Source organism: Suillus paluster (assembly GCF_016628075.1).
Source record: "Suillus paluster strain FC165 chromosome Unknown EDB91scaffold_19, whole genome shotgun sequence".
In the NCBI taxonomy this organism is placed as follows: domain Eukaryota; kingdom Fungi; phylum Basidiomycota; class Agaricomycetes; order Boletales; family Suillaceae; genus Suillus; species Suillus paluster.
This window is the reverse complement of record NW_024537579.1, coordinates 152,357-178,986: the sequence shown is the minus strand read 5'-3', so window position 1 is coordinate 178,986 and position 26,630 is coordinate 152,357. Positions and strand designations below refer to the sequence as shown.

At 48.8% G+C, this 26,630-nt stretch overlaps 9 protein-coding genes across 9 annotated transcripts; 4 read left to right on the top strand and 5 right to left on the bottom strand.

The window, feature by feature from the left end:
• The first annotated feature begins 2,249 nt into the window (after nucleotides 1–2,249).
• On the top strand, nucleotides 2,250–3,648 carry EDB91DRAFT_235762 (uncharacterized protein). The gene is made up of 10 exons (XM_041326553.1): nucleotides 2,250–2,387; nucleotides 2,444–2,456; nucleotides 2,508–2,552; nucleotides 2,601–2,740; nucleotides 2,794–2,879; nucleotides 2,941–3,060; nucleotides 3,115–3,125; nucleotides 3,186–3,240; nucleotides 3,294–3,355; nucleotides 3,415–3,648. The coding sequence occupies exons 1-10, from the start codon at nucleotides 2,303–2,305 to the stop codon at nucleotides 3,605–3,607; spliced, it is 810 nt and encodes a 269-aa protein (XP_041178296.1). The 5' UTR covers nucleotides 2,250–2,302; the 3' UTR covers nucleotides 3,608–3,648.
• A 528-nt stretch (nucleotides 3,649–4,176) lies between these two features.
• EDB91DRAFT_235535 (uncharacterized protein) lies at nucleotides 4,177–5,406 on the top strand. The gene is made up of 3 exons (XM_041326552.1): nucleotides 4,177–4,480; nucleotides 4,551–4,727; nucleotides 4,788–5,406. Exons 1-3 carry the CDS (start codon nucleotides 4,339–4,341, stop codon nucleotides 5,078–5,080), a joined length of 612 nt encoding a protein of 203 aa, XP_041178295.1. The 5' UTR covers nucleotides 4,177–4,338; the 3' UTR covers nucleotides 5,081–5,406.
• A 261-nt stretch (nucleotides 5,407–5,667) lies between these two features.
• Nucleotides 5,668–7,879, top strand: EDB91DRAFT_235469 (uncharacterized protein). The gene is made up of 5 exons (XM_041326551.1): nucleotides 5,668–5,758; nucleotides 5,826–6,048; nucleotides 6,113–6,808; nucleotides 6,866–7,576; nucleotides 7,633–7,879. The coding sequence occupies exons 2-5, from the start codon at nucleotides 5,953–5,955 to the stop codon at nucleotides 7,666–7,668; spliced, it is 1,539 nt and encodes a 512-aa protein (XP_041178294.1). The 5' UTR covers nucleotides 5,668–5,758; nucleotides 5,826–5,952; the 3' UTR covers nucleotides 7,669–7,879.
• Nucleotides 7,880–8,004: 125 nt separating this feature from the next.
• Nucleotides 8,005–9,866, bottom strand: EDB91DRAFT_1126303 (vacuolar DHA amino acid exporter). Its single transcript, XM_041318431.1, has 9 exons — nucleotides 9,811–9,866; nucleotides 9,620–9,753; nucleotides 9,459–9,565; nucleotides 8,898–9,412; nucleotides 8,720–8,833; nucleotides 8,577–8,668; nucleotides 8,384–8,517; nucleotides 8,204–8,336; nucleotides 8,005–8,152 (listed from the first exon to the last, which is right to left on the bottom strand). The coding sequence occupies exons 1-9, from the start codon at nucleotides 9,842–9,844 to the stop codon at nucleotides 8,042–8,044; spliced, it is 1,374 nt and encodes a 457-aa protein (XP_041178293.1). The 5' UTR covers nucleotides 9,845–9,866; the 3' UTR covers nucleotides 8,005–8,041.
• A 998-nt stretch (nucleotides 9,867–10,864) lies between these two features.
• Nucleotides 10,865–12,372, top strand: EDB91DRAFT_1275132 (uncharacterized protein; the record flags this gene model as incomplete). Its single annotated transcript, XM_041324645.1, has 6 exons — nucleotides 10,865–10,914; nucleotides 10,967–11,042; nucleotides 11,095–11,113; nucleotides 11,167–11,619; nucleotides 11,736–11,884; nucleotides 11,936–12,372. 6 exons carry the CDS (start codon nucleotides 10,865–10,867, stop codon nucleotides 11,999–12,001), a joined length of 813 nt encoding a protein of 270 aa, XP_041178292.1. The 3' UTR covers nucleotides 12,002–12,372.
• Nucleotides 12,095–16,357, bottom strand: EDB91DRAFT_1126291 (uncharacterized protein). Its single transcript, XM_041318430.1, is given in 9 exon segments — nucleotides 12,095–12,372; nucleotides 12,426–12,560; nucleotides 12,608–12,752; nucleotides 12,803–12,866; nucleotides 12,918–14,258; nucleotides 14,278–14,316; nucleotides 14,366–14,640; nucleotides 14,751–15,205; nucleotides 15,241–16,357. 9 exon segments carry the CDS (start codon nucleotides 15,976–15,978, stop codon nucleotides 12,292–12,294), a joined length of 3,273 nt encoding a protein of 1,090 aa, XP_041178291.1. The 5' UTR covers nucleotides 15,979–16,357; the 3' UTR covers nucleotides 12,095–12,291.
• A 38-nt stretch (nucleotides 16,358–16,395) lies between these two features.
• Nucleotides 16,396–17,922, bottom strand: EDB91DRAFT_1126289 (uncharacterized protein). Its single transcript, XM_041318429.1, is given in 8 exon segments — nucleotides 16,396–16,548; nucleotides 16,588–16,628; nucleotides 16,655–16,848; nucleotides 16,899–17,182; nucleotides 17,241–17,637; nucleotides 17,702–17,736; nucleotides 17,785–17,828; nucleotides 17,844–17,922. 5 exon segments carry the CDS (start codon nucleotides 17,435–17,437, stop codon nucleotides 16,494–16,496), a joined length of 771 nt encoding a protein of 256 aa, XP_041178290.1. The 5' UTR covers nucleotides 17,438–17,637; nucleotides 17,702–17,736; nucleotides 17,785–17,828; nucleotides 17,844–17,922; the 3' UTR covers nucleotides 16,396–16,493.
• Nucleotides 17,923–22,306: 4,384 nt separating this feature from the next.
• EDB91DRAFT_235324 (uncharacterized protein) lies at nucleotides 22,307–24,645 on the bottom strand. Its single transcript, XM_041326550.1, has 5 exons — nucleotides 24,066–24,645; nucleotides 23,305–24,013; nucleotides 23,104–23,250; nucleotides 22,912–23,051; nucleotides 22,307–22,856 (listed from the first exon to the last, which is right to left on the bottom strand). Exons 1-5 carry the CDS (start codon nucleotides 24,555–24,557, stop codon nucleotides 22,794–22,796), a joined length of 1,551 nt encoding a protein of 516 aa, XP_041178289.1. The 5' UTR covers nucleotides 24,558–24,645; the 3' UTR covers nucleotides 22,307–22,793.
• Nucleotides 24,646–24,820: 175 nt separating this feature from the next.
• On the bottom strand, nucleotides 24,821–26,614 carry EDB91DRAFT_1126270 (uncharacterized protein). Its single transcript, XM_041318428.1, has 6 exons — nucleotides 26,041–26,614; nucleotides 25,893–25,986; nucleotides 25,656–25,837; nucleotides 25,463–25,607; nucleotides 25,316–25,411; nucleotides 24,821–25,270 (listed from the first exon to the last, which is right to left on the bottom strand). Exons 1-6 carry the CDS (start codon nucleotides 26,496–26,498, stop codon nucleotides 25,013–25,015), a joined length of 1,233 nt encoding a protein of 410 aa, XP_041178288.1. The 5' UTR covers nucleotides 26,499–26,614; the 3' UTR covers nucleotides 24,821–25,012.
• Nucleotides 26,615–26,630: the final 16 nt, after the last annotated feature.

The following is a 26,630-nucleotide window of genomic DNA, read 5'->3' as shown; positions in this document are numbered from 1 at the left end:
GAGGAGCTAGTTGGACCATGATGCTAAATAGTATGTGGATATAGATAATAAGGAGCGTCTTGTAATTCTGATAGCGATGTGAGAGAAAGAGAGAAGAGGGACACTGGAGTTCGTCCTGGCTGAGGACCGCTATTTATCATTTTTCGACGCAGCGGGCGGGGACCAATCATACATCGGGAAAAAACATCGTATATCGTCGACGTCATCAGTAACTTCCAGAGGCTGCCATTTCACCATGCCGAAATCCTATTCGAGAAACGCGGTATTCCTGTTAGGCTGGCATCCTGGCTGGCATTCTGGCCGCCGCACTGTGCACATGCATTTATCCTTGGCTTGATTTCGATTTCAGCGCTGTAATATGATCTAAAACGCACCAAGCAGACCCTTAGGTGTCAATTATAGGTACAAGTAATGCACGTGAAGTAGACTTGAGCTTGAGGCGCGTGGCTATCATGACCTGGAAGCTTGAAAACTCGATCGTCTCGAAGTCTATAGAAACGCGCAGAATTTGAATAGCTTTAGGTTGGACGGTGATAGTTGGCTGCTGAGGGTACTTGCTTCCCAGTCTTTGCTTTGCCGGACGCGACCAGCGATGTGATCAGGCTACCGCGGAAGGGCCACAGTAGTCTCCCGTAGTCAGACGTTGAATAAGTCGTTCAGAGAAGGCCCAGGCTGGGTTCTTGTGGGATTCGTTGAAGTGCAGTGGTATATAAGATGCAGTCTAACAGTACTTGAAATGACTGCTTACTGAAGACTCGGAGACTAAGTCGAAGTAACTGAACGTTCGAACGCTGAGCATGAGTTCACGTAATTCGATGCTTCTCCCGCTTCGTCACTATGCTCGCTTAAACTTGAACTTAGACCTTACGAATCCTAAGAGGCTCTACTCGCACTTTGGCCTCGCCCGCCTCCATATTATTGTAATTGCAACTCAGAGATGTTTCGCATGCAGCCACTATCGCACGCGACCTGCCCAGTATGTCAGTTTCTTCTAGCTGATACGACGACACTATTAACTCACATCTCAGTCTCTTGAAAGAAGCTGAGATGCGCCCGTGCTACTGCTAGCGATCTTATAGTAAGTTGTATAGAAGCGAAAAATATATCAATCGAAAAGGTAACATATTGCAGGACACGGGCCGACGTCAACACATCGCTCGTGAATGTCCATTTTGGCTTGGGCTTGGACCTGTTACTCTGCTCTCTCAGCTATCTCGAATCGTTCGGTCTTCTTCGTCTCGGATCGTTCGGAGTCCAACACCCAGCCAGCCAGGCCTCTGCCCTGTTCACGTTGTTCCAACTTCCAGTCCACTACATTTGTAGGACATCGACCTTTAATTTATGGGTGACGCCTAGCCCAGTGTTGAAGATATCTACGGGTCGCTCACCGAATATCCCGCGCTCTCATCGGATTTCTCGTCGTTCAGACTGTGCCTGCATCAAAAGCCCAATGGGGCTCGTGCCAGTGAAAATGTAAAGGCATAGGCTATAGCTACCTCCTGGCTCTGTTGCTCAGTAAAGTAGCAATCTTTGACAAAATATTTCATATCTTGCACAGCTGATGATGGCGTCTATCGCACACTAGCCATAAGCATCATTGACTTCATTCGTCCATCCGCCATCAATGCATCATGCTGTACTCATTGTCATGTCAATTCAGGTCCGGGTAACAAGAGGCGGCCGAAGTACCCAAACTGCGCTGTCTTGCTTACGCGCACATGTACGATAGGTAATGTGAAACACTCTGCTACTGTACTAGCTTAGTCTCCATACCTCATCTTCAGAGGCTGCTATCACATGACCCTGCTGTTATGGCATAATAGGTAATGTGAAGCCTCTGCTACTGTACTAGCCTACTGAGATGGTGTCTCCATAACTCATCTCCATAGGCCGCCCTCACATGTTCCCATTCCCACCGCCCTGGTGATATTTCTCCGAGCTCGCCTTGATGTTAAATATAGAGATAGACACCGACCGCACGTTCTCTCCTGACGCCGGCCATCATTGCAGTTTGAATGGAAAGCATACATTGGGACCATCGTGCCTCATTATCATCAATTTTTTCAAGCAGGCCACATGCAACTTATGCCCAATGCAGGTTCGTATCCGTGATGCATCGTAGTGTTAGTATGCTGATGGGCTTATTTGTTGCCAAAGCAGATGTTCTAATGCAACCAGTGCATTAACGTTTGGGCTCCCGCGGATTCTGGCCCCCACTCTGAAAGTATAAATATGCTTGGTGTGTTCGCTATTCTCTTACAAACCCACCTCACAAACCCGCTTCCTGACGTATCAGTTCACCATGTTGACGTCCGCCAGACTCGCAGTTGTAGCCCTCTTCGCGACCACCGTTCTGGCTGGGAAGCGCGGCCTATGCTGGACTTACTGTGAGTCTCACCTCGCATTACGAGTACAAGCCCATTTATTCATCATAACTGAACAGTCGATGGATCGCTGTAGGCTCGCATTTCATGCTTCATTATGTTCACTAACTCGTCTCTTTCCAGTGATCCTGGTGTTTTTAACAACGGAGATGGAGAAGTTGTCGCAATGTATGTTGAATGAACATCCATGTTCAGAGTCTCGTTAACAATAAGTAGCTATGATTATGAGACGTATGCTCCGCCTTCCACCAATGGAAACGGAGGCCTCGGATTCATCGGCATGCAGCGCTGCCTCGACTGTTCATCCAGTCCTATCGCAGATCTGGCGTCACGTCAGGCATCACAAGGCTGGGCTAGTTCGTCGCTACTCGTTGCTGGATGGACATTAGACTGACCCCTCTCATCATAGCTGTGTTTACGTTGAACGAACCTGATATCAACAGCATCACCCCAAGTCAGGCCGCTTCTTGGTACATCCAATACATCAACCCATTGGTAAGGTGTTATCGCATCGACTCTTTCCCTATGACCTATCACATTCTTGTCTTGATTTTAGGCCATCAAGAAGGCTCTCCCTGCTGTTACCTCCAGCACAACGAGTGGACAGGGTCTTAGCTGGGTCTCTCAAATGATCAGCGCTTGCGCAGGACAGTGCTACTTCGACTATATCAACTTGGTATGTGGTTGTATGCGGTCCTGTTCTGTTTGACGTTAAGGTTTTATCTTGCAGCACTGGTATGGGTACGTAGCAAGAGCTTTGTTTGGTGCATCTCGTAACCTCACTCCAATTTTGAAATACAGACAGACCTTTGCAGCTTTCCAGAGCTACGTAGAATCGGCCCACAGTCAATTCCCGGTCAGTCTTGTTTGCGCATGCGGTAGCTATATCTCACAACAACAAATATCCAGAACTACCAACTTGTCATCACGGAGTTTGCTCTGCAGAACCCCGCAGGTGGTCAAGCAGATCAGTAAGCCGTGATGCAGCACCCTCAATCAACCTGCTAACGCGCTTCTATGTATCGTGTAGGGTGACCTTCTTCCAACAGGCGTTCGCTTTCCTTGACGGGGCGTCATACGTTGAGCTTTACTTCCCCTTCTTGGCAACTTCGCCAGCGCTCTTCCAAGCGAACAACCCGTCTGGTGCCTCTTATGTCGGAACTGGGTCGTGCCTCTACAACAACGACGGAACTCCGTCTGCAGTTGGAAACCTCATGTACTAGTTGTCTTATCACCCCTTCTTGTACATGCCTTGGTGTAAAGACTCAGACCGAAGGGCATGAAAGTTGTCGCTCGCTTCTTTATTATATCATATTTATTGGTTCAGTCAATCTTGGAAGTTCCTGGTGTGTGATCAAACTGTATCCAGAATTATTATACAGAAATTGCATCGTCTGTATGATCGGCGGTGTACTTCGACTTACATATCGATGAAAGTAAACGTCTGGATCGCATTACGACAACCCTTAGACAAGTCAAGCACCACTGGTACACTAAGTACGAGCTACAAAACTGGTGATTTTCACCATTCCAATCACTGCCCGCTGGTCAGGTGGAAACAACCGCATTTTGCGTTGAACATCACTGAGTACTTGACAGGTCGCCACATTTGCAGAATTCGCAGAATTAGCAACCTCACCTGTTTGGACCGTGACACGCGTTACGGTCGCCTCCATACACAAAGGGACAGTAATATTATTGCATGCTCTAGAGTAGTAAAACGCTACATTGTACGACGGTCAGCCCTCCAACTTAACCACTTCGAATATTGCGAGAGAGTGCAAGAAGGTGTCAAGCGGGTGTGAGAAGGTGCCAAGGGGGTATAGGATGCTAGATTACATGATAGGCTATTAGAAGAAAAGACGAACGAGAAGGGAAGGAAAGGATACTAGCCAGATCACCTGTGACCCCTACTTCTGGCCCCCCCTTGTAGATTTCGGAATGGTAGAGGAGCATGGCCCATGATTGTCACTATAGTGTCATCTGCTCTGACATGCTGGCCTCCCAAAGTACTCGCAAGGATTCAGACTACTTCTGCGATGGCTTCAAGTCTGCCATCGGGGTGGCCAGTACTCAGTTACGTTCTGGCTCGTTTGGTACGTGTCCCTCCAACTCCCAGCGGAGTTCACGTACTCTCAGCGATCATCAATTCACGGCCCCGATTAGCATGTGTGCTTCTGCCGCTTGTCCTGCTAGGCATTATTCATGCGTCTGAAGGCCTTGTCTCCGCTGTGCCAATGCTACGTCAGTCCCATGTCAAACCCCATCCCGTGTACAAGTCTGCAATGAGTCCCTCGAGCTTTGGCTATCATAGTGCCAGGAGCCACATGCAATGTATGATATGTAAGCCTCTTCCTTCTATGCTTTCTTTCTTTCTTCTCACTATCAATAGTACAACCTCAGCTACCCGTTTTCGTACTCCTGCACTCGCTACCTGCCATACCATACTATACCCTGCAGCCGCCCCCCTCTTGCACCCTGCTACCCTCATTACTCACCCTCACCTGCCGGCATCCTCCTACGCCCTTTCACACCTTCTCGCACATGGGCCATCTTGGGAGTGCAGGCAGAGACTCACCTACACCGCTCGGCAGCTCCTCGTCCACCACAAATATAAAGCGGGAGCCCTCAGGCTGGTCAGAATAAGGATGTCGAGGTCCATTCTTGCTCTTCACGAGCATGGTAATGAATTGTAGCCATCCGATGCGAAGACAGTTACTGTGGACAACAAAAGAATAAGTAATGTAATAACTCCTGACAAGTAAGGTGATTGGGGGTCTGGCTGGGGGAAAGCCAAACAAAACCCTTTTTGGGCGAAGCTGATCACTCTGGACTCTCTACTACCGTAACATAGTAGTACTCTGCTTTGATCACTCTCATTGAACTGATCACTCTCGCTTTCCATACAGCCTAGACTCGTGACCAGTCCTTCTACTTCATATATAGACGGACTGGTCACCAGCATAATCTTAGCGCCTGCAACACAATCCACATAACACCACATAGCAAGGAGTCGCATTCCTTTTTGCTTCTATACACTGCGGGTAGTAAGTAAATTTAAATACATTATTTAGTTGCTGTAATCTCCCCTAGGCAGACCCTAGACGAAGGAATTTTCCCTTCTATGCTAAGTGACCGATTGGGCGTAGAGTCCTTTAACTAGTCACTGCTCAATCGTGTCAGTCGCGTCGATCATAATCGCTATCACGTTCCTTCAGGAATCGATATGTACTCTACTTTTTGATCGTTACTGACACTAATAATTGTTACTCTCGCTACGTCAAAGGACCCGCTTAGGTCTTTGTTCGAACGCTCGAGTCATGGCGCCAGCCGCTCTGATCTAACATCTTGGCTGCGACGCCATTGAGCCACTCGTAAGTCATCTGGGCCTCTCAGTATTTAAGTAGATGATTCATACATCCATTTTTTATCAAATTCTAGTCCTATTGGAAATCCGTATCGCGAGTCTCTACAGCGCGGAGTCTCACATATTACCGCAGCAGTTCCAAGTACTTAGATCATCGTTCGCTGGGACAAGGCGGACCAGCTCGACGCTGATCAGAAGAACATGAAGCCCAAAGCAGAATTCCTGTCTCTTCCTGAAGAACTTCTGTCTTACATTCTAAGCTTCCTTCCTTGGCGAGATATTCTTCGCTGTACATCCGTGAGCCATTAATTTCTATGTAATCGACCTTGATCTTACCGGATGACTTACAATTATCTTGCAGGTATGCAAGGCCCTTCGTCTGACTTACATTTCGTCCTCCGAGCTTCAGTACCTCGTAGAACTCGGTGGCCAATGCTTGCTCCCTGTCCCCGTCACGGATTTTGACAACTGTATTTCTATTTATGAGCGCCTACAGCTCCTGAGGGACAAAGCCCACACATGGTTCAAGTTTGACCTCCATTCCTTCCAAACAGTCTCTATACCAGAACAAATTTTTCATAGGGGAACATCCCTCGCCGATGGGCATCTTTGTGTCTGGGAGAAAGATGAAGACTTCCGCCACTCGGCCAGGGTCTTTCCAATACTGCCAAAGCCCTCACGGAAAGCAATCGAGTATCATTGGTCCCCAGGATCGCTGTGTTCGGTTCCCAATGCATGCATCGTCGATGTGCTCATGGAACCAATGCAAAACTTGATGGCCATCGCGTATGTCATTGATCATGATACTCTCCTGGAGAGAAGATTCTACGTTGATCTGAGAGCCCTGGATGGAGATGGTATTCACCCTCGAGCCGCTGGACAGACACTGTTCGTGTCGGTGCTTACTACACAAGACAATCGCTCTGCAACCGAGAACTTGAAGCTCAAGTGTTTTGGGAAGCATATCGCTCTCCAATGCTCCCCGCTGGTTTATGATGGCAGCGGGGCCATGTGGTGGTTGCAACTTTGGAACTGGCGACACTCAACAACGTCTAATGTGAGCCGCTATCAGAAATAGTTGAAAGACTCGACAGTTAACACTCGATTCATGTAGAGCAACCTCAGGGACACAATACTGTTTGACCAGTCAATTGGTTTTTGTTTCGTTGGAAACGATAGATTGCTGATTGCCAGCGATCATTTGAAGCTCTATTCAATTGAGGATATGTCCCGGGAGCCTCAATTGCTGGCATCTTACTTGATGCCTGTATCAGTAATGGGAATACAGTGCCACCTTGATGATATTGCACATAGCTCACAAGACCGGCAAACAATGTGGACGTCAGACCCTGAGAATCGATTGTTATCCCTCGTCACATACAAACCACGTTTCATCTTGGTTATTTCCACCAGGATTTTTTTCGATCTCTCCAGATTTGGTGAAACGCCAATTACAATACCATGGACATCTTGGGGCCCTCCAAACGCTCGTGCGTTCCAGGACCCCTGGGACGCTATCGTTTGCGGGAATCGAGTTGTACAGCCATTTCGTGTAGTCGACGAGATGCGTGTCTCCAGGGGGTATAGTTTATACATGATGGACTTCAGCCCATTAGCTGTTGAGCGCCACCGCGGTCTAGGACGAGTGGTGAAAGAGTCGATTATGACAAAAATCCCTGAATCGGAGGAGATAATAACGACGTCTATGCCTTATGTCGAGGTCGCGTCGGATAGAGTTTTCCCTCCCAGTATGGATTTAACCGTGGTGTGGGTCGAAAAGGATAGAATTTATCTGGCCAAGTTGGTGCGACTGCCAGCGGACATGGTAGGTTCTACCCATTTTCGAAGAAGTCCGATGTACTGATACTGATTTTTATCCAGCTAAGAATAGACCAATTTGAAATCGTCGAGGTATGAAGCAGCTAGTCGTGAAGATTGTCTGATCGTGGTGTGGCCGCGGCCTCGAATCGCGTACTTCGGTATCATTTTGCTGGCAAGTACAGCGTTCAAAGTCTCTCATGCAAAGTCGACTGTACTGTAAATTCATCGGTTTGTCGATTCATATCCTATCAGTAACTCCGCGATACCCACAAGCATTCAATATTCAACGACCACGCTTCCCGAAGGCAATTTTCGTGCATCGATCGGCCGCAAATGTAATGATACGGTTAATTCTAGTGTGTATGTAGTAATATCTATGGTCATTCTAATGCCCCTCATCCCTGGTCGATCGGAATTATGATCGTCTACTGTTTACTTAGCATCCAGCTTCTGCTTCTCCCTCTCAACACTAGGCTTCTCTCCACTTCCTGCCTTTGTACAATACCAGAAGAATTATACATTCGGTGACGACCATCAGGCCTGCCCAGAGAGTATACAAACCCCCATCGCCAATCGAATCCTAAACGAACCTCAGATTCGATATTCTGCAAGCTATCATGGATCGACTCACTTGTAGAGGAACGGCAATCTCAGCGGCAACAAAAGCAGACAGACCGCGGAAAGAACTATTAGTCGCTACTGCTGTCGATGAGCGACCAGTGTTTGCATCGACAATGTATGCCAGCGTGCTCGTGTAGATCCATCTATCACGAATGAGAGCAAAAGACAGTGTAAAATGAAATGAACGCACATCGATAAAAATCCAGCGAGGAATAGCATCACACACATAGCGGCAACATTGACCCGTTCTTGGCACACCCAGGCGTATCCGATCACGGACAGAGGTAACCACAGCATGGCGACTTTCGTACTCTCGAGGCGCATCTGCATGAATTCGCGTCAGGAACGTGGAGACGGAGGCAGAGCTGAAGATAGTAGTTCACCTCTGGGTAACTGATCCCTCCGTTCGCGGCCTTCAGCCGAGCAAGCGTCCGATCGGACCAACGACCACCCAATATGCTGCCGATTACACTGCCTGGGATACATGCGTCAGGGAGGTGCTCGCGGTTTGTTGTAATTCGCTCACCGATGCCATAGGCGAGCAAAACAAGGCCAGTCTTCAAGGCATTATAATTATAATACATCGACAATGTTCTTGCGCATGTATATGTGATGCTAAAGCTAAATGCAAATATTAAACCTAGGGAAAGAGGGCATAGACGTCGTTGGAAACGTTTCCAGTATGAATTACTGAGGGCACTCACCTGATGATACTAAGATAGCAAAGTTGTTCTTCCGGCTGATAATTGATAGGTATGGAGGGAAAGGGTTGACATCTGCAATGGATAACTTCACTTCTTTGATGGCTGATGCTGGTATAACCGTCTGTTGTGCTTCAATATCTTTCGAACTTGTCTGGTTTTCTCCATTCACTTCCGATTCCTTCTCTGAAATCTTTTGCGACTCATCCTTTGCTTCTGACAACTGTTGCTCTCCGAGCCTCCTCTTCAATACGTTCTGGTAAGTCATACTCCTCTCCTTCCGGAAAGTGTCCTTGAACAAGAAAAGGAATGCCGAAAAGATAATGCCTCCCCAAATGACCAAGAACCAGAAAACCGCCCGCCATCCGAGGCCCTGTGTGAGTGCACCACCAATTATTGGCCCCAATGAAGGACCGAGGAGAGGTGCAGAATAGTAGACACCCATCATCGTACCTCGTTGATGCGGCTCGTATATGTCAGCCAGAGTGGCAGCTCCGATAGCGATAACCGCGCTTGAGCTAATCCAGGTGAGCATGGTCGTTAGGCATTGGGAAACTGTCTTACCCTGCGCCTTGCAGAATTCGCATGCCAATTACCAAACCAATGGTTTTCGACACAGCCACGATTGTAGATCCAAGTGCAAAAAGTGCGACGGAACAAAGGTACACGAGCTGAGCTCGGTCATATCAGCAAATGACGCTCTCAAGGCAGCTAGAAATACAAACTTTGCGACCCTTTATCTCGCTAACTGCACTCCAAATGACAGGAAAATTGCCTTGAACGAGAATGAACAGAGACAAACTCAGGCTGATGTCTCCGCTGCTGGTGTGTAGCTGCTGCTCAATTTGAGCATTGGCGGCTGTTCCCCGGCTGTTCAACCGACATTGGTTACTATAGCATCAAGGACGCGACCTACGATTTTGTATATTGGCCGACAAACCCGCAATCATCGATGCTCCAGATATGATACACAGTATGGCGTTCTGTAGGTGTGTTCAACCAACTCCTACTCACACGTGAAGATGAAAGGACGCACCTTCTTCGCGTTTGACCACAGTCGAGGATCATCCTCAACCACTGCATGTTCTATGTCGAGCTTGATGGGCTCATTGGACAATTTTGAGCTGGAGGAGTGCGTCTGTGTGTCATTAGTATCCTTGAATTCCACATTCTGGACCTCCGTAGGCGTCAAAGTCGTACACTGGCTTTCTGCCATGGGCGTAAAAGGTCTTCCGATGCGGGAGTTTGAAGATTGTATGACAACGTAGCAGTATGATTTTATAGATGGCTCAGTGATAAAGCGGGCGCCAGAAAGCGCACATGGGTTTACCAGTGCCGATGCTAACATCTCACTGAATGAAATAACCGCACCGGACGGAATAAACATAGCGCGTCGGACAAAGTGGCCGATCGAGTGGCGAGGCAATAGAACCTTGTCTTCATTCTGGCTATCAGATAGCTACCGATCGAGGAAGGCCTGCGAGTTACATTTTGGATTGTAATCACTGCCTTTCTACGGAATGTCGGATGCCCGGTCAGTGGGAGGTAAAAGTCGAACTAATAATAGGAAGAGCTGACCATCCAAGTGAACACAGTTATCCGTACATTCTGTTATCAACTTATTAAGCACTAGTCTCACGAACAAATCACATATTGTAATTTGTTCTGAGAGGGAGGAACTTGAAGCTACTTCGGCTCTACGAAGTCCGAGTCAGTTATCCCGGCTAAGTATAAGTCCTCCATCAAGAAGTGGACACTTACAGTTACCCGTGTAAACTAGGGACCGATTGCAGGTGGGCCAGCTGACTACGGCGTACGCAGACCAAGTTAGTAAGTAGTATCGTGTGTCGGCGCAGGCTTACGTTATAAATAGTTACCTTCATTTCCGAGTTCCGATAACAGTACTCGCTTGGCGGCTTCGATCATTTGATTCTTTTGACTTTTCAGCAAGCGTCGAGGACAAGTTGAGGATGAGGCCTTCTGCCGTGCGGTTGCTCAACATTTTAGTCCCTATAAAGAGGTATGCATGAATTCAGTTCTTATCCTGCCAGTTCTCAAGATGCGTTTGGAAGGGCGGTAGACTATGCCGTGAAGATCCGTGTAAATCCTGAGCAGACGGGCATCGACCTCAATGTTAAACATTCCATGGTATGGCAAGCTCACAATCATAAACCAATCTAGCTCACACGAACATTTACAGAATCCATTCGATGAGATTGGTACGTTTGACGTTAGCATTCGGCGGACACCGTCATCTGACTTTGCAGTGTAGCTGTGGAGGAAGCCGTTCGGATACGAGAACGCCTCAAGGACGCAGTGAAATCTATCAAGGTAGTCACCATTGGTCCACCAAAGTCCGCAGAGACACTCCGTACCGCACTCGCCATGGGTGCCGACTCTGCCATCCACGTCGAAATCCCCGAATCTGCTCCGGCTCCAGAACCTCTCGGTGTTGCGAAGACTTTGAAGGCCCTCATCGAACGACAGAAAGAGGGTGTGGACGTAGTCATCATGGGTAAACAAGCCATTGATGACGACGCTGGCCAAACTGGACAAATGCTCGCTGGCCTCATGGGCTGGTCACAAGCAACGTTTGCGAGCAAGGTCGTAGTGGACCCAGAGCAGAAGGTTGCGAACGTCACTCGCGAGATCGACGGAGGCCTTGAGGAGCTTAGGTGCAAGCTTCCTGTCATTATAACAACGGATCTTCGGCAAGTTCATTTACGTGGATTCACAAGGCTCTCAGTGACTGACGAATACATTTAAATGCAGGCTTAATGGTATGTTTCAGTTTCAAATACAATACTTCATCAATACAACTTAATTTGGACCTATTCCAAGAACCACGGTATGCCTCGTTGCCCAATATCATGAAAGCCAAGAAGAAACCTGTGGAGAAGTTGACGGCTACGGACCTTGGAATCGACCTCACCCCTAGACTAGAAACCATTAAAGTCACAGAACCTCCAAAGCGTGTTGGGGGTGGCAAGGTGATCCTTCATTTATTCATAGTATATTCAAGTGTTTACAATTGCATCCAGGTGGCAAATGTTGACGAGCTTCTCGCCAAGCTCAAAGAGGTTGGTATCACTGGGAAGCGTGCATAGTAGTAGCTTTTGTGCTCCCGCACTCACCTGCATCACGAGTTGTATATCGTGCTAAGTACTGAGGCTTCTCAGTAATAAATGTCATTTTCTATGTGTCGTACAGTACAAATGATAGCGGGTGATTTTGATAAGTTGTATGGACGGATGATACTCAGCAGCATTATAATAGGCTGGAAAAACAAGGATGAAAGGATGAAATTGCTACATGCATCGCAAGACAAGTTTGTGACGATCGAGATGAAGGGAAGATGGTGCAAGAGAAAATACCGCTTAATAAAGAATGCGCACCATCACGCAGCTGCTGGCTGGGGCATTGCGGTTGAACTCGAAGCGGACGGTTCGGCGGATGGGCTAGTCTCATTTTCGACGCCCTGAAACAGATCGTCAATAACTGGTTACTTGCTGCCGTTTAAAACAGACGTACCTTCGAACGGCATGCAGGGCAGTTATTCCTTCCTGTCTGGAGCCACTTATCTACACAACCTTGGTGGAATGCATGTTTACAGCTCAACACACGTAAGTCCTCGTCCGGCACATAGTCATCGAGACATATGAGACACTATATGCAAGGTAAGCTTGGAGCATGAGAAAGGCAGGGTTACATACCCGGTCAACGCAGTTGTTAGCGACACGTCCGTCCTTTGCATACTCCTCAAGTGAATCTGCCTTGATGACCTCAAGTCCAGACTTAGCGATCTCCTCCTTGGAGACAGTAGGTGGTTTTACTTGGCCGAGCAACTCGGCCAGTTCCCTGCATGAAAGTGAGCCCAGCATTATGTCATACTCGCATCATATACGTACCACAATGCTTCAAAGGAATCCAAGTTCCCGCCTGTGATGATTTGGTGATCGGGTGGGTAATAGCCTTGAAACAAATTGTCTACATCTGAAAACAGGGCACAAAGGGTGAACTCACCACCAATGACATAAATGAGGAACGTCCTTGAGCCAGGCACTTCTGTCGCGGGGTTTCTTGTCACAGTGGCTCTGCGACCAGGACGTAAATTACGAATGGCATCTGCCGCACGAGACTGCCACGAGCGACCTCGAGATTGTCGTGTATCCTCAGGTGAAAACTCTGATGGAGCAGTAGGGGCCGTAGTTGATGGGGACATCCCAGATTCACTGCCAAAGTCCAAATCCATCATATCTCCTTCTGTGTGATGCTCGTCCACGAAATCGGCTGGATGATGATGAACGTGAGGATGGTGAAGGTGGTGAGGAGGGTGTGGAGGCATAGGCGGTTGACGTTCTGCGTGTACTGATTGCAAGCCCACAACGATGACGGGAATAACGACATTGCGTTGCTCATTACCGTTAGCATTGCCGTCACTTGACTGTACTCCAGCGTTCAGGTTAGCGTCTAGCGTTGCGTGCGCAGTATCCGACATTTCTGAGGGAGTAGAAGAAAGAGAGGGAGCTGCTGGTGCAGCACCTGTATTTTGTCCCTCTTGGTCGTCCACGTGTGGTTGTGGTTGTGGGGCAGATCCTTGCTGTACGATCGTGGGCCCCTGCGTACTGCGACTTGCAGGCGCGGTGATAGCGGGGAAACGGTACAATCGCCACCAGTTGATAGGTGTGTGCTCAGTACGCGACGCAGAACCGGGGGAGAATCGTGGAAGGCGGAATGGCATGTCTGTCTCAGACTCTTGTGCGGCAGTTGAGGACTCAGTGAAAGAACTCACACCCGGGGGAGGTCCTGATGATAAAGAAGAAAGAGGGTCTGTTACAGCCCCTCCGTGGAAACCAGATGAAGCTTCTTGAGACCCTATGCCTGTACTCGCCTCTCCAGAAAGGGTATCAGCGTGGGCAACGTGAGGCAAGGTTGCTGTGGTATCACGGACTGCGGCGTTGCGAATTTCCAAATCAGGGTCACCGCCATTTCCTAAACCATCACCGTTGGTGCCTGGGCTCTCGCGGGCAGTGTGGGCGTCAGAGATAGTAGACGCCTCATCGGAAACGCTTTGAAGTTCAGGCATGTTATCATCGATGTCGGATGCGGCGGTGTCGAAAGACTCGTTGTCACTAGCGCCATCTGGTACGTCTCCAGTCTCCTCATGATGTTCGCCTTCATGGCCGTCTTCATCACCCACATCTTCGTTATCGCCCTCAGTGTCAGCATCAGCAGGCACACTTTCTTGCGCAAGCGCAACCCTTAGATCCGATTGAAGATCAATGAGGAAACGCTCAAAGCTGCCAGGTGGGGGCATAACGGGAACGTCACTGATCCCACCCCCATTGACGGCAGCTGCTTCGGCTGCGGGCGGGGCGGGGACCGCTGGCATTGGCCACACCAGAAACTACAGGTGGTCTTCCTAGACCAAGACCCAGATTGAAAGCCCGAGCCATCTCCGTAAGCAGGACCTCCCGATGCGTCACGGGGACTGGGTCTACCTGCACCCTCATCAGTCCCAGACGCTCCCATTCCAGGCGTGCGTAGACCAAGACGGTCGCGTAAACTGCTCCAGACATGACGCATCCGCCCAGCATCACCTGTGGGCGTAGGAGATAGGGGTCTGTCGGACACACTTTGAGGAGGAGGCTGATTTGGTGACTGAGATAAGGGCGCAAGCCCAGAAGAGAAGATAGGCTCAGAAGTGCCTGTGAGAAGGGAAGCAGCCGTTGCTGCTGCTGCTACACTGGGATTGAAAGAGTCAGCATCGTTGTATGCAATTCGCACGAACCAGCCAAATAGTATGATGGGGTAGAGCATGACACAGGCATGTTGTGGAGTGAGTTAAATGCACACCTGAGCAATGTTCCCAATACATCAATACTACTCGGGGAAAGTGAACCGGGGTTAGATATTTCAGAGGTTGCTGGACCACCTCCTGTGTTGGAGCCTGTCCCCCCGGCCAAAGTGGCCGTACTTGACTGCGTGTCAACGGGCGGTTGTTGAGGATAATCAGCAGCAGTGCGGTCAACAGCTGTACCGTCTTCTGACATAAGCGGTACAGATGGCAGCATGCTGGAGGGGCGCGGTAAGATTCCAGACAAGCGATTGCGCATGCGATCTCCGGGGGTCGAAGACGATCTTTGGCGTGAAATAAGTGACCTGCCAATGCCCGGAGGCTCCAAACCACCATCGATTACGGAATTCGGATTGTTCGAGTTATTGTTGGCAGAGTTTGCTTCCAAGGCGCGGGACACGTCAGTAGTGTGCACAACACCTTGTACGACAACAAGTGTTCCCGCGGGTGGAAACTGGCGAACTGAAGGGCTGTGCAGTTGTGCCCTACGGGAGGCTGAGATCCAGCGGGTGCAATCGGGGGCATGAACGGCGGACCTTCGCTCTGATTTAATGGCGGGACTACGTGTGTTTGGGGGGATGAATCAACCAACTCGGTACTTGGAGCAATGACCACTTCATCCTGATCTTCCTCCGAGCACTGTCGAGAAGCTGTGGAGATAGGTTGAAACGGGATATCAGAATCCGGTTCAACAAATCTTCCACCCGAAGTAATTGAGGCCACAGCTTCTATAGGTGGACTGAGGGATGTCGATGCTTCTGGGGCTGACGGGAAGTCATCCACAGCTTCATCTTCCCTCGCCTTGCCCTTCCCGCTCTCTACTTCCACAGGAGAATCTTGAGATCTGCTTTGTTCGTCTTGAGATTCTGCAACCTCACGAATAGGGATGTCATTGGCTATTGGAGGTTTAGAGATGCGTCGGGAAAGTCGCCATTTTTTGCGCTGGGAAGACTGAGTAGCCGAACTGGTTGTACGGGTGCGTGGAGTTTCAGAAGTCGAAGTCTTGGGAGCAAGCGATGAAAGGAGGCGGTGCGGCAGGGAAGCACGACGACTACGCTTTGCTTCTGCGATACTTGCAGCTTGAGGTTCTGATACAGATGACGACGAAGGATTGGGAACGGAAGTTGAAAGTTCGGACGACGACTGCGATTCAGAGGATGGCATGTCAGATCTCGCCTTTGCAAGACCATTGCGACGGATCTGCATCCTGGATGGAGTTTGACCCATTTTATTGGTTTGACTTCAGAGAAAAAGTAAAGGAGTGAGAGTAGGAAATTGACGGGATATAGCGCCCAGCCTCTGCAAGAAAAGCAAGAAAGCCAAGTTGGATGGCAGCGTTGTTTACTGTTATGCGAACAAGAATGAAACAAAGGATGAAACTAAGTTACAATCTAGAAATTTGTTTGGTACAGAGCTCGACGTTGTCTGCAATGTCCCGGCGACGGCAAAGACGACGAGGACGACGTTGAATGGTGGTAGACGGCAGTGGTGAGTAAGTTCAGCCGCGGTGACCCCCAACTCGTGTCCCATTCGGAGACTTCCGTTCAACTACCCTTTTCTGGACAGCCAATAGACGACCACCTCCGTACTTATCTGCGAAGCTGTGTGTGCTGTGCACTCCAACGTGAATTTATGGTTATCAATTCCACAGGAAAGATGCCTTATTATGTAAATAAATTTCACAAATACAGCATACCCTTCAAGAGCTACAATGGTTCCATATCTACCAATCTTCCATGACGCTACGATCTCGGTCGTTCATCATCACAATCCGAGACGAACACCTCGTCTAGAGCTCTTTCCTATCTTCCTCTTCCCTCCAAGGTGTACGTTCACGTACGTGGCGGGCATAATTTTCCTTCAACAACACATTGCCGCTGCAAGGGTCTTCGAAACATCTTACCTTCATCCTGTCACCGTCTGGGAATATCCTGTGGTTGATCTGTCTAACAGCTTTGGACCTGAAAGCTCTCCCGCTGTATCTCAGCCGGTGAGTTGCCGATCTGCTAGATTGGGAACCTGTGTGACTCGTCGAGGATGAACTGATGTTCACAGATAATTCGTCTCTCCCCATCTGACTGTACAGGAGATTTGGATCTGCGAATAGTGTAAGCGACATCGACGTAGGAGCAAATGACGATAGCGACCTGGAGTGTCCCGCTGTCCCTCACACATCCGAATGGCTTGGTTCATGGTAGCTTCCGTGCCGTATGTCTCGCGCCACTGGTGGCGATGATATGGAACAAAAAGAGCAGCCTCATCCTGTAACGAAGTACGCATAACACCACTGTCATAATAAGAGTGGGTTTTAGACAGGCCATCCAACTCTTTAGTAGATTTTCCGGGAAGAAGAAAAGCGTGATGAGCAGAGCCATGAGCGTAATTTTGCTCCATCAGGTTTAGAAGGTAATGGTTGTCACAGTATGCGAGGCTAAATAGTAGAAGTAGAAATCAATATTTGTCCCCAAGAAAAGATGAAACAAATATACCTTTGTGGAGATGTGAAATAACCCATGCCAGAGTTCAAGAAGCCTTGGCTTGCAGCGTTGGGGCCAGGGAACTCAGCGAATGGTTCCTCGTGGGGGTCAGCAGCGTGTGCTCGTCCGTATTCAGTCGTCAGCGTCACTGACGATGGAGCATGAGCTGCCATCAAAATGAATTGATCGGTAGGGCGATTTTGATCCATTAATGAGGGATGTGGGTGGTTAATTCTGCTGTATCACTTTTTGAATACTCGATTCTTTATAGCTTGGCTACTGCAGCGTCAACAGGCGATCGGAAACGTTTGCGTCCTAACCCGAATATGATCCGGGAAAAATTTGACTTTGAGCTTGCCAACTGTTGGACCGTGAACTATGGCACGGGCGTTGCGCCCCATCTCTAAACCTAGTGAGAAAGTCGGAATGACGTCAGGAGGTTACTATCAAGTGATTGCCTTTTTCACCCCCACAGTTTTTTGACCTGAATATCATACACGCAGAACCATGCCTACGGCCAAGAGCGCTGCATGAGCGGCAATAGATATATCGTACACGCTGCTTACCACCGTCAAAGTTAAGATTGGCCGTAGATCTCGAAGAAATTTCGTTATGTGTTGGGAAAAAAGCAGATCAAAATTTTATCAGGTTTCGAGAGGTTTATCCCAATCCTTTTACCAGTGCACATGAGGTATGGATGCGGTGGTCATGGTGAAGCCGCGCGGAGTGTGGGGAGGAGCGACTATGTTGCCGGGGTGTGACACGTACAATTCGAGACCCTGAAAAGTGGATAAGCCTTCGTTACTTGAGACGCCATTCCGCAGTTCCTTCAGAATACTCTATGCATTCCTGTCCCGAAGCGGGTATTCATTATTGTGCAATCAAGTTGCCAGCGACCTCGCGGCTAGATCATCAACGAAATGGTGGATTTCCACAGATTACGAGTCAATAAGAATCACTGCCTCGTTATTGGGTGGAAATCAGAAACGATTCAAGGGTGCCAGGTCAGGTTTCGCTCCATACGGAACCTCTTACTTTCCAATGAATAATGTGAGGAAGTGCTGCTCTTGGATTTCAAAGGGCTACATACCAGGACTGAGTTGGAGCGGTCCTTGACAATATTCATACATGAGAAAAATATCAACACCCTTGTGACACGAAGTTACTTATCTTGTAAGAATACGAGAATGGTTTACATCACTCACAAACTTGGAGGGGAAAGGGTCTTCCGCAGTTTTCGCAGGAATGATTATCTAAATGTCACGAGTCACAAAGCTGTAGTGATTTTAGTGATCACCAGACCGGTGTCAAACAGCTCCCAGCCTTCAAAAGCCTTCAAATCAGAAATGGGTCGACCTTGAACGCTTCCTTCGACAATCGCTAAATGGGGTTAAGGTGAAAGTGGTGGGCTCTATGAAAAAGCCTGTGAGAAAAGCGTACATGTTCTAACTTCTGACGACTTCCCGGGGTGATGATTGCACCGTGCTGGGGGATGTACTAGTGGTGAAGCGGAAAGGTGAACATGATATTTGACATATTCCATCGTTGGCATTCGCAACGCTGAGCCTCCCGAGAACTCGCTGCGCCATCGGGCCTTTCAAGATCTGGTAATTCCCCTGGCGATAGAGCTGAAGTTGCACGCCAGTTAGGATACTTTCTACTCGGGTCCGGTTGATCATCGATCCCACAGGACCGAGGCCCAGTACTCGATCGGTTTGCATTTCAAGCACTCGGGAACCGCTGACCGCGTCGGCAGAATTGCTTGCAGCGTCTTTTTGTTGTAACGTTCAAAAGTTGTGCTGTGTTCCCGCTCGTATCCGAATGTATTGCAGTAGTCAAATGTAACGTCTAATCCACATACTATCTGTCACGTACCACTGTATAGAATTTCAGGTCCGGATTCGTAGAGTACTTATGTATGCGTGGTCGGTGGCGCGCGTAAGGTTTAGAAGAACATGCCACATGCGGCAAAAACGTAAGTCGTACGGTAAGTTGTACGCGGTGATGATGCATTTGAGCACATCTAGCGGCTATCTGAAGCTCAGCTATAGTAATACATGAAGGCGCAAGGAAAAGTAACGAAGAAGCAAGTAATCCACGAATTAATCCACGAGATATATGTAACACAATGATAACACCAGGTGTGGAGGGTATATGCTGGCTTATGACATTGCCTTGGTCATGTGCCTTAATTTTCGGGGTACAAGATAGTCTCGAAGCACCGCTGGGATTAGAAGAACCCGTTGTGGACGTCTGTGTCGAGGCTAGGTTCAGGATACATTGCGGGCAGGGCGATACATGTCTTATGACATCTGACTGCAGTGTTGGTTCCGTCATTTTGACGATGGCCAGCGGAGTTCAAAAGACGAGTGAGAATATAGACAATGAATCCAATCAGGAGAAACGGCGATGAATGATAAATGGATTTTCATTGGTGATGGCGTTCTATAGCTAAAGCGCTAATGGATAATGTATTAAACATATATACTAATATTAATATAGTCATAAGAATTTCGTCAGTTCCTTGGGGTAGAAAATGACAACACAATGGATGCTAGGAAAAATCAAGGTATCAATTGAGAACATACCTGTTGCATGTTTCCGCGAAACGGTGATTCTCAACAAAGACTCGGTAGTGGACTTGCACCCGAGATGACACCGTGGATGAATTTCCCAGAATGGTGAAATAAAGAGTGCCAGTGTCCAGCTGTCTGAAGGCAGGCGTTGAGCGTATATGTCAACGGATATTGTGGGTATGAGTAGTTGGAAGCGGATGGCAGGCGGTTTCGAACTTGCGAAAGTTCTCATCGGGAAGGTACCGCTACCCCAGCCGCTTCCTCTTCTGGAGTTGTATAGAGTACACTACTACCAAGCCTATGCGATCAGTGAGAGTAAATGGTCTGACAAAAACGTGACTGCCTTGAGTCCAAACAGTCCAAAACCAGACTCATAACCCATGGCCACCAACGGGGTGGGTTACGGTTAGGGAGTTGTTGGCAGGAAGGAAGCCTCTTCCCCGGTATCCAACGAGCTGGAGAACGTGACACTGCCCTTTCGGAACGGGTCTCGAACTTCTTCGTGAAGATGCAGGTGGCAGGACTTTGAAGGCAACTAACCAAGCGTGTGATGTGGTGGCGTTATGATGACCCTTACGTTGTTAGATTAAGCCTCCGAAAGATAAGTTTTCTGCCCGTACTGCATCAATATTAATGACAATTCAATGTCTTGTATACGGGCGTCCGGACCACTGTTTCCAATTCGAGCGCTATGGAAGTGTCTGCGGTTTAAGACACATAGACTGTCGCCCGATATATTAATGAACCCAAAATGGCACGGACGCATTCAAAGTTCTTGCCTGCACCAAAACAGCATAGAAATCTGGAACTAATGATAACAGAATTGTACGCTGCACCTTGGTGGTATTGCACTGGAGCGCCTTGAAGCATAGCTGTTGTACGTTGCCAGAGGAACAAGGAAGGTGTTATCGATTGTTGCACTGATCATGTATCGATGTAGTCATGCTTCGCCTGAATAAAGGAAATCCAAGACGGGACAGGATGCCATGTTCGGATACCACAGCGACGCGTGGCTAGAGCCCCTGCATAGAACGACCGTAAGTCACACGGCCAAAATAAATTGAAAGCCTGATAAATTGATCGAGTATTGATGGCTGTGGCTTGTTCCGTGCCCATGGAAAGAGAGCTCCACTGCCAGGAAGCGTACAGGACCAACTTTCTTCTTTGGTACCCTTTCTCAGCGGAAATACATTCTAAGAAGGGCCAAACAATGAAATTTCCATCAATGACCAGGACGTCGTTGTCAGGCATTGGCGGCGAAGGTTCATCACCGATGGAGCCTAGATTGGTGATAGCCCGTCAATGAGGCAAGTCATCGATAGGATGGAGTCAGGTGTTGCAATAAACAAAACAGGTGAGTTTCCATGCGTTGACTCCAAGTCCAAGGCCACTTCAGAGGATCTGATGTTAGATAGTACATTCATTCAGATGAGAGGAGCCTATTCTCACGAGGGACTCCTGTGGTGACACACTCATTGCCCCAGGGCTCGTGATGTGTGATGATGTGTATTTGTTCAATTGAACCGGGTCCTTCGTACCTTGGCGTCACTCGCGATGTCAACATGAATTCCTTTGAAGACGGACATCGCGTCAAATACTGATTGCTTATCGCAGTAAAGTTTTGGACTGGTGCGTTGCCATCCCAGCAGTTCCCCGCCTGTATGCCAAGTTGAATTAATGTCTTATGGTCTTATAAAACATAAACTTACCTTTCAAAAGTGTGATACCCTACCCTCCAGCACCAAGCGCAAGATTTTCTCAGATCGCGAACGTTTTATTTGATACTGGCAAACATCCACCAGTGGCCTGCTGACTTACTGAAACGAGTTTTCATTTTCTTTAGCATTGAACGAGAATGAAAAGTTGCGACGGATGATACCTGAATAAAAACATCGTAACCTATGTCAGTGAATGAGGAAACCTTTTCGGCACCAGCGACGAGAATGCTCTCGTGCTGGGCACCTTTATCATTGCCGTTCTTGTGAAGGCGGATCACTTTGCCGAGCCGGTAGTGGCCTTAAGAGCGTCACATGATCAGAGCACCAGCAGGATATATTTGCAATTCTAGGAGAACCAATGCAGATGGGGAAAATTGTCTGTGAGGAATTGAGAGCGATCAACAACTACACAATCGCAAGCGATTCTTCGGGAAGCGAACCTTCAATTTCCCAGAAGGCAAAGTTCCGTCGTAGTGGGTATTATCCAGCTGGTATGACTCGATTCGACGCGTGAGTAGCCTCCACACCCTTTATGTAGTATGAGGAACTTCTAAGTGCAGATTTATGTCGTTAACTGTGATTCGCTTTGGAAGAACATCATTTGGAGACACCTGGTAAAAGTTCAATGGATTTCTGCACTGAAAATGATACTGTTGCCATTCAGCGGCCAGGACTAGATTTGTGACATCCCAGCAAGCTCATCAAGTGCTCCAAGCGGTCTGCAGCTGCCCCTTCAAGTGCTTGACCCGAGAATACTTTCCGATACTGGACCTTGAGCATGAATGCGAAGCTTCTTCAACTCGTCTAACAAACAGCCAGCATGCTTTACCAGGACATTTCTGAGCGGGTTTCACTGAGGCTCAGAGTGGAAAAGACGGGTTTTGTTCAACTTGTAACATGGGCTTGCACTGCGAACTCTATATCTTGACTGCATGCCATTGATGAGGTCTAAGTGGTAGGTCATTTTATTGAGTACTGAGTGCCTGTTTAGGGCTACACGAATGTCGGTTAACGTACAATCGAGGGTAAGCAAGTTCTCCAAGGCTTTTTGGGGCGTACCGTCGGACATGGCGTATCGTATGGCCCATGAACTCCGAGACGCAACTTTTAGGACCATAGGATGAGTGATTTGGAGGCTCCTTGCTACCGGTGGACATGCGATATAGGGAGCAGCGAGGGTCCTGTGGTTGTACATAAAGACAACATTAATGTTAAATGTAGCAAGGCATGATCATCACGAGCAGTAAAGTAACATAAGGGTACTCTGGATGTCAAGCTGGAATATTAGACTTGATCTCCTCTAGCAAATCGTGTGCAATCTTCGCGTTTGAAACCTGGGAGAGGGTCACTATAGACGTTGTAAAAATAACACAAATGAAAACGACTTACTCTGAGATTGTAATGTGTCGTGACCCCATCTTCGATAACGCCCAACCGGATATATCGTGGATCCTGTGCAATAAAGCATTTCATTCCGGAGAACAGTGTAACATTCAGTATAACTGTGTAGACCGCTTCTTTGCGCATCACTGATACCCAACGTTAGTGAGATAAGCGGTGAAGACGACGTGACTTCCGTACAAAGACGAGCACCTCCACCGTCCGACCGTCGGACGTTGAGCTTGAGGAGGCCAGTACCCCGCTCCTTCCACTGGTTCTGGGGGCATAGAGCATAGAGCTTGGCGCGCACGTGGTGTATTGTTTCCTCATCTTCTTCGCCAGTTACAACTGCCATAGATATAGATTTAGACTTCTGCACAAAAAGAATTTGAGACCCCGCACCATCTTGTTCTTGCAGCTTCTCCTTCTCCTTCTCATCCTCGGGCTCGTTCTCTTCATCATCCCTACCTGCACGCAGTATCTCACCAAACGTTGAAGGTGGTCTCTCACGCTCCTGCTCCTCATCATCATCTTCCTCCCCACTTCCGCTGCCGTCCGCACTTTCATTCCATGCTGAATCAAATAAGTTCACTCTAGTGCTGCTCGTCCGTTCAAGCGAACTGCGCGACGACCCCCCGTTGGGCGACTCTGCCCTAGCACGCTTGGGATGGGGCGCAGAAAATAGAGCTTGCACGCCACCACTAGCATATGATGAGAATGCGTTGCTCATGCTGAGAGGGGTACGTCTCGGTGACCTGCTCCTTCCGAGAGCGCTCTTTCCGCTGGCACGTAATGGTGACTTGGGTCGAGAAGGGAAGGGAGAAACTCCTGCTGTTGCGAAAGGAGAAGTAGAGCCCATGAAGGCTTCGAAGCCTGTACGCTTGGTTGCCGTGCTAGCCGGCGTCTGCTGTACCGACCACTGCGAGGAGGCGAAGCCCACAAATGGAGAAGGCGTAGGGGCATTGGTCGTTAGCGGGGGGGTGGGTGATGGCGATGGTGATGGTGAAACAGATAGCTTTTTGGACGTGCTAGAACTAGCTCCTGAGAAGATGTTCTGACCTTTGACGGCAGCAAACGGAGATGCTGCGGCAGCATAGGCCATAAACCCTCCCTGATAAGAGACTCATTAGTGAAAGGCTATCGAGTAATAATAAGCGACGCACAAGTTTGAGTGTCGATGTCTCTGCCGCGACAGGTTTCTGTTCGGGGGGAGGCGATGGTCTCTTTGATTCGCGAGGGTTATCATCTTTGTCGGTATCATCTCTAGGACGCTTGGCGGGCTCGGCAGAGGGTAAGGGCACCAGGTTCTCCGGCCCCTGACTCGTGCCACGGTCAGCAAGCTTGCGCTTCAAACCCTTGTCCGATTCTCCACTATCAGAATCTGAAGGGGGACGGGCTGGAAGACCATAAGCTGCATCATGAGTCTCGCCAGCGTCAGGCTCAGCGTCTTGACTAGAAGAGACAGAAGACGACGTTATTTCAATCTCGCCTGCAACATCCCCTTGTTGGATCGACTCCACCGCGTCCTCCTTATCTTCAGGTATTACCTCGAAGTCATCAGCGCCCCCCTCGGGATCGCTCTCTTGACCACCAAACGGCGGGGACGCCCTTGGATCGTTATTGGGAGCAGCGACGTCGTTGACGCTGTTTGACATTGACGTTGGTGGTCTGTGCGTTGAAAAGAGATTGTCGGGCTGAGGAAAGCACGAACAACAACACGGTATACCCGGCCAAAACGGGAATTCAAGTACTTGCTTGCGAGGCCACTTGGCCCACATCCTAATTGTGGATTCGACAACAAGGACAAACAAGGACCATTTCAAGTCATGGTGTAAATCCGGAGTTTGCCTTTTTCCTATTGTTTGCATGTCCATCTGGAATCCGGTAATGACCGTTTCTCGCGGGTCATCCAACCTGGGGAACTTAATGCCAACTGGCTTGCACATCAAAGGGGAAGCTATCATGGACAAAACAACACATGAGAAACATGGTAAAACCAATCGCCAAAAGAGAGAGAAGACCTGAATGAATCACGACGTATAACTATAGAACCACGAGTGGCTAGTTTCCCAGAAGAAATTGAAAGACTCCACAACAGCCGCAGCCTGTGTCATGTCCAATGCAAGCGAGCTCGTCCACCAGGCAGCTTGCAGGACCAGCTTTCTTCCTTAGCACCTCTTCTCAATGTAAACCCATTCTCAGACCCAGCAACAAAAATTCCGTCAATTACCAGGACGTCCGTGTCAAGGACTGGTGATGGAGGCTCGTCACCGATGCAGTCAGGTGTCGCAATGAAGGAAAGGGACGCGTTTCCATGTGTTGACTCCAAGTTCAAGGCTATTTCATCCCTCCGTGGCAAATAGAGCATCTGTCGGGATCTTAGGTATATTCATTCGAATGACAGAAGACCCACTCTCATGACGGAGCCCGGTGGTGGCGCACTCGTTGTCTCGAGGGCTATGGTGCCGCGTGAAGGATCACCTGAGGTTATACGGTGTAATCGTTCTACCTTCGCTCATGATAATGTGCATTTGTTCAATTGAAAGTGGGCACTTCATACCTTGCCGTGACTCATGACGCCAACATAAAACTCTTGATCCTTGAGCAAGACGTCACGGCCGTCAAGGCCGTGTTTATTCATTGCAGCAAGGAGGAGACGTGTAGGGTTTCCATTATCAACCGTGAGTATAAGATTTCCCCCAGAACTCAAACCAATCAGCATACGACGGAGTGCAGGAGGGAGGGATGATTACCTTGTTATTTGCAATTCCGGAGTCAGATCCACCAGACCAGGAAACTCGACTGTCAGTGAAGTATGGCCCAGAGAAGGCTGAAGGGCAATTCCGATTGCTCCATCTGAATAGACCTCGCCATCGTGGAAAAGCGTCACTGGTCGACCTGTGATGAAAGGAGTCGAGGACGCCAAAAAACCTAACTAATCGGGGAAAGAGCATTAATATCTCGCTGTCTCAGATGTATGATGCACCCGCCTCATTTGAATGCGGAAAAGTGACCTTCAATGCCTTCGCGATGCCCTCCGGGGCTTTATCCGAGAAATAGAGTATAGAAGACACATCGTCAGGTCTGGAGGATGCATGAAGCCAAGACGTCATAGAAACAGGGCAACCTCATGCCCACCTCGCCATTCTCAGCTCCACAGGCAGTTCCTGAGCAGATCCGGCGCTCCTATCCCATATGTCCTCCCAGTTAACTCGGCCCAGATCTCCACTAAATTCGCCAAAAACGTTTGATTGTGCTGCGGGTAGTGGTTGTTGACTTGAGCGCCTTGCAGCATGCCATCGGCCAACCTGAGGAACAGCGCGACCAGCAATCGTCGATCGGAATGTGATTCCATCTAGCAGAGCGACAGCACACATGATGTGCGAACGGTACGCCGGTAGTGGTGACGATAGACATCCAATGTGGCGAGGAAAATGAGAATTCAAATGAGAAGTTATCACAGACAGAGTGTCTGAGGGAGCGGAAAGGGCAAAGAGGAGCGTACTACCTTTCGCTTTGGAGAGCAAATGAAAACGGTCAAGAGAGGCGAGAAGCGCAGTTGGTGTACGTGCCACGATAGTTTGCGCTCTAATCATTACGGACGGCGTGATACTCGCAAGTACTATCCAAAGCTAGAGGATATCCTGAGGCAAGCTAGGGCAATTTTCTGAACTTGTTCTTGAAAATAGCGCACCACGGCACATAAGGCCGTGTCACATACGCGACGC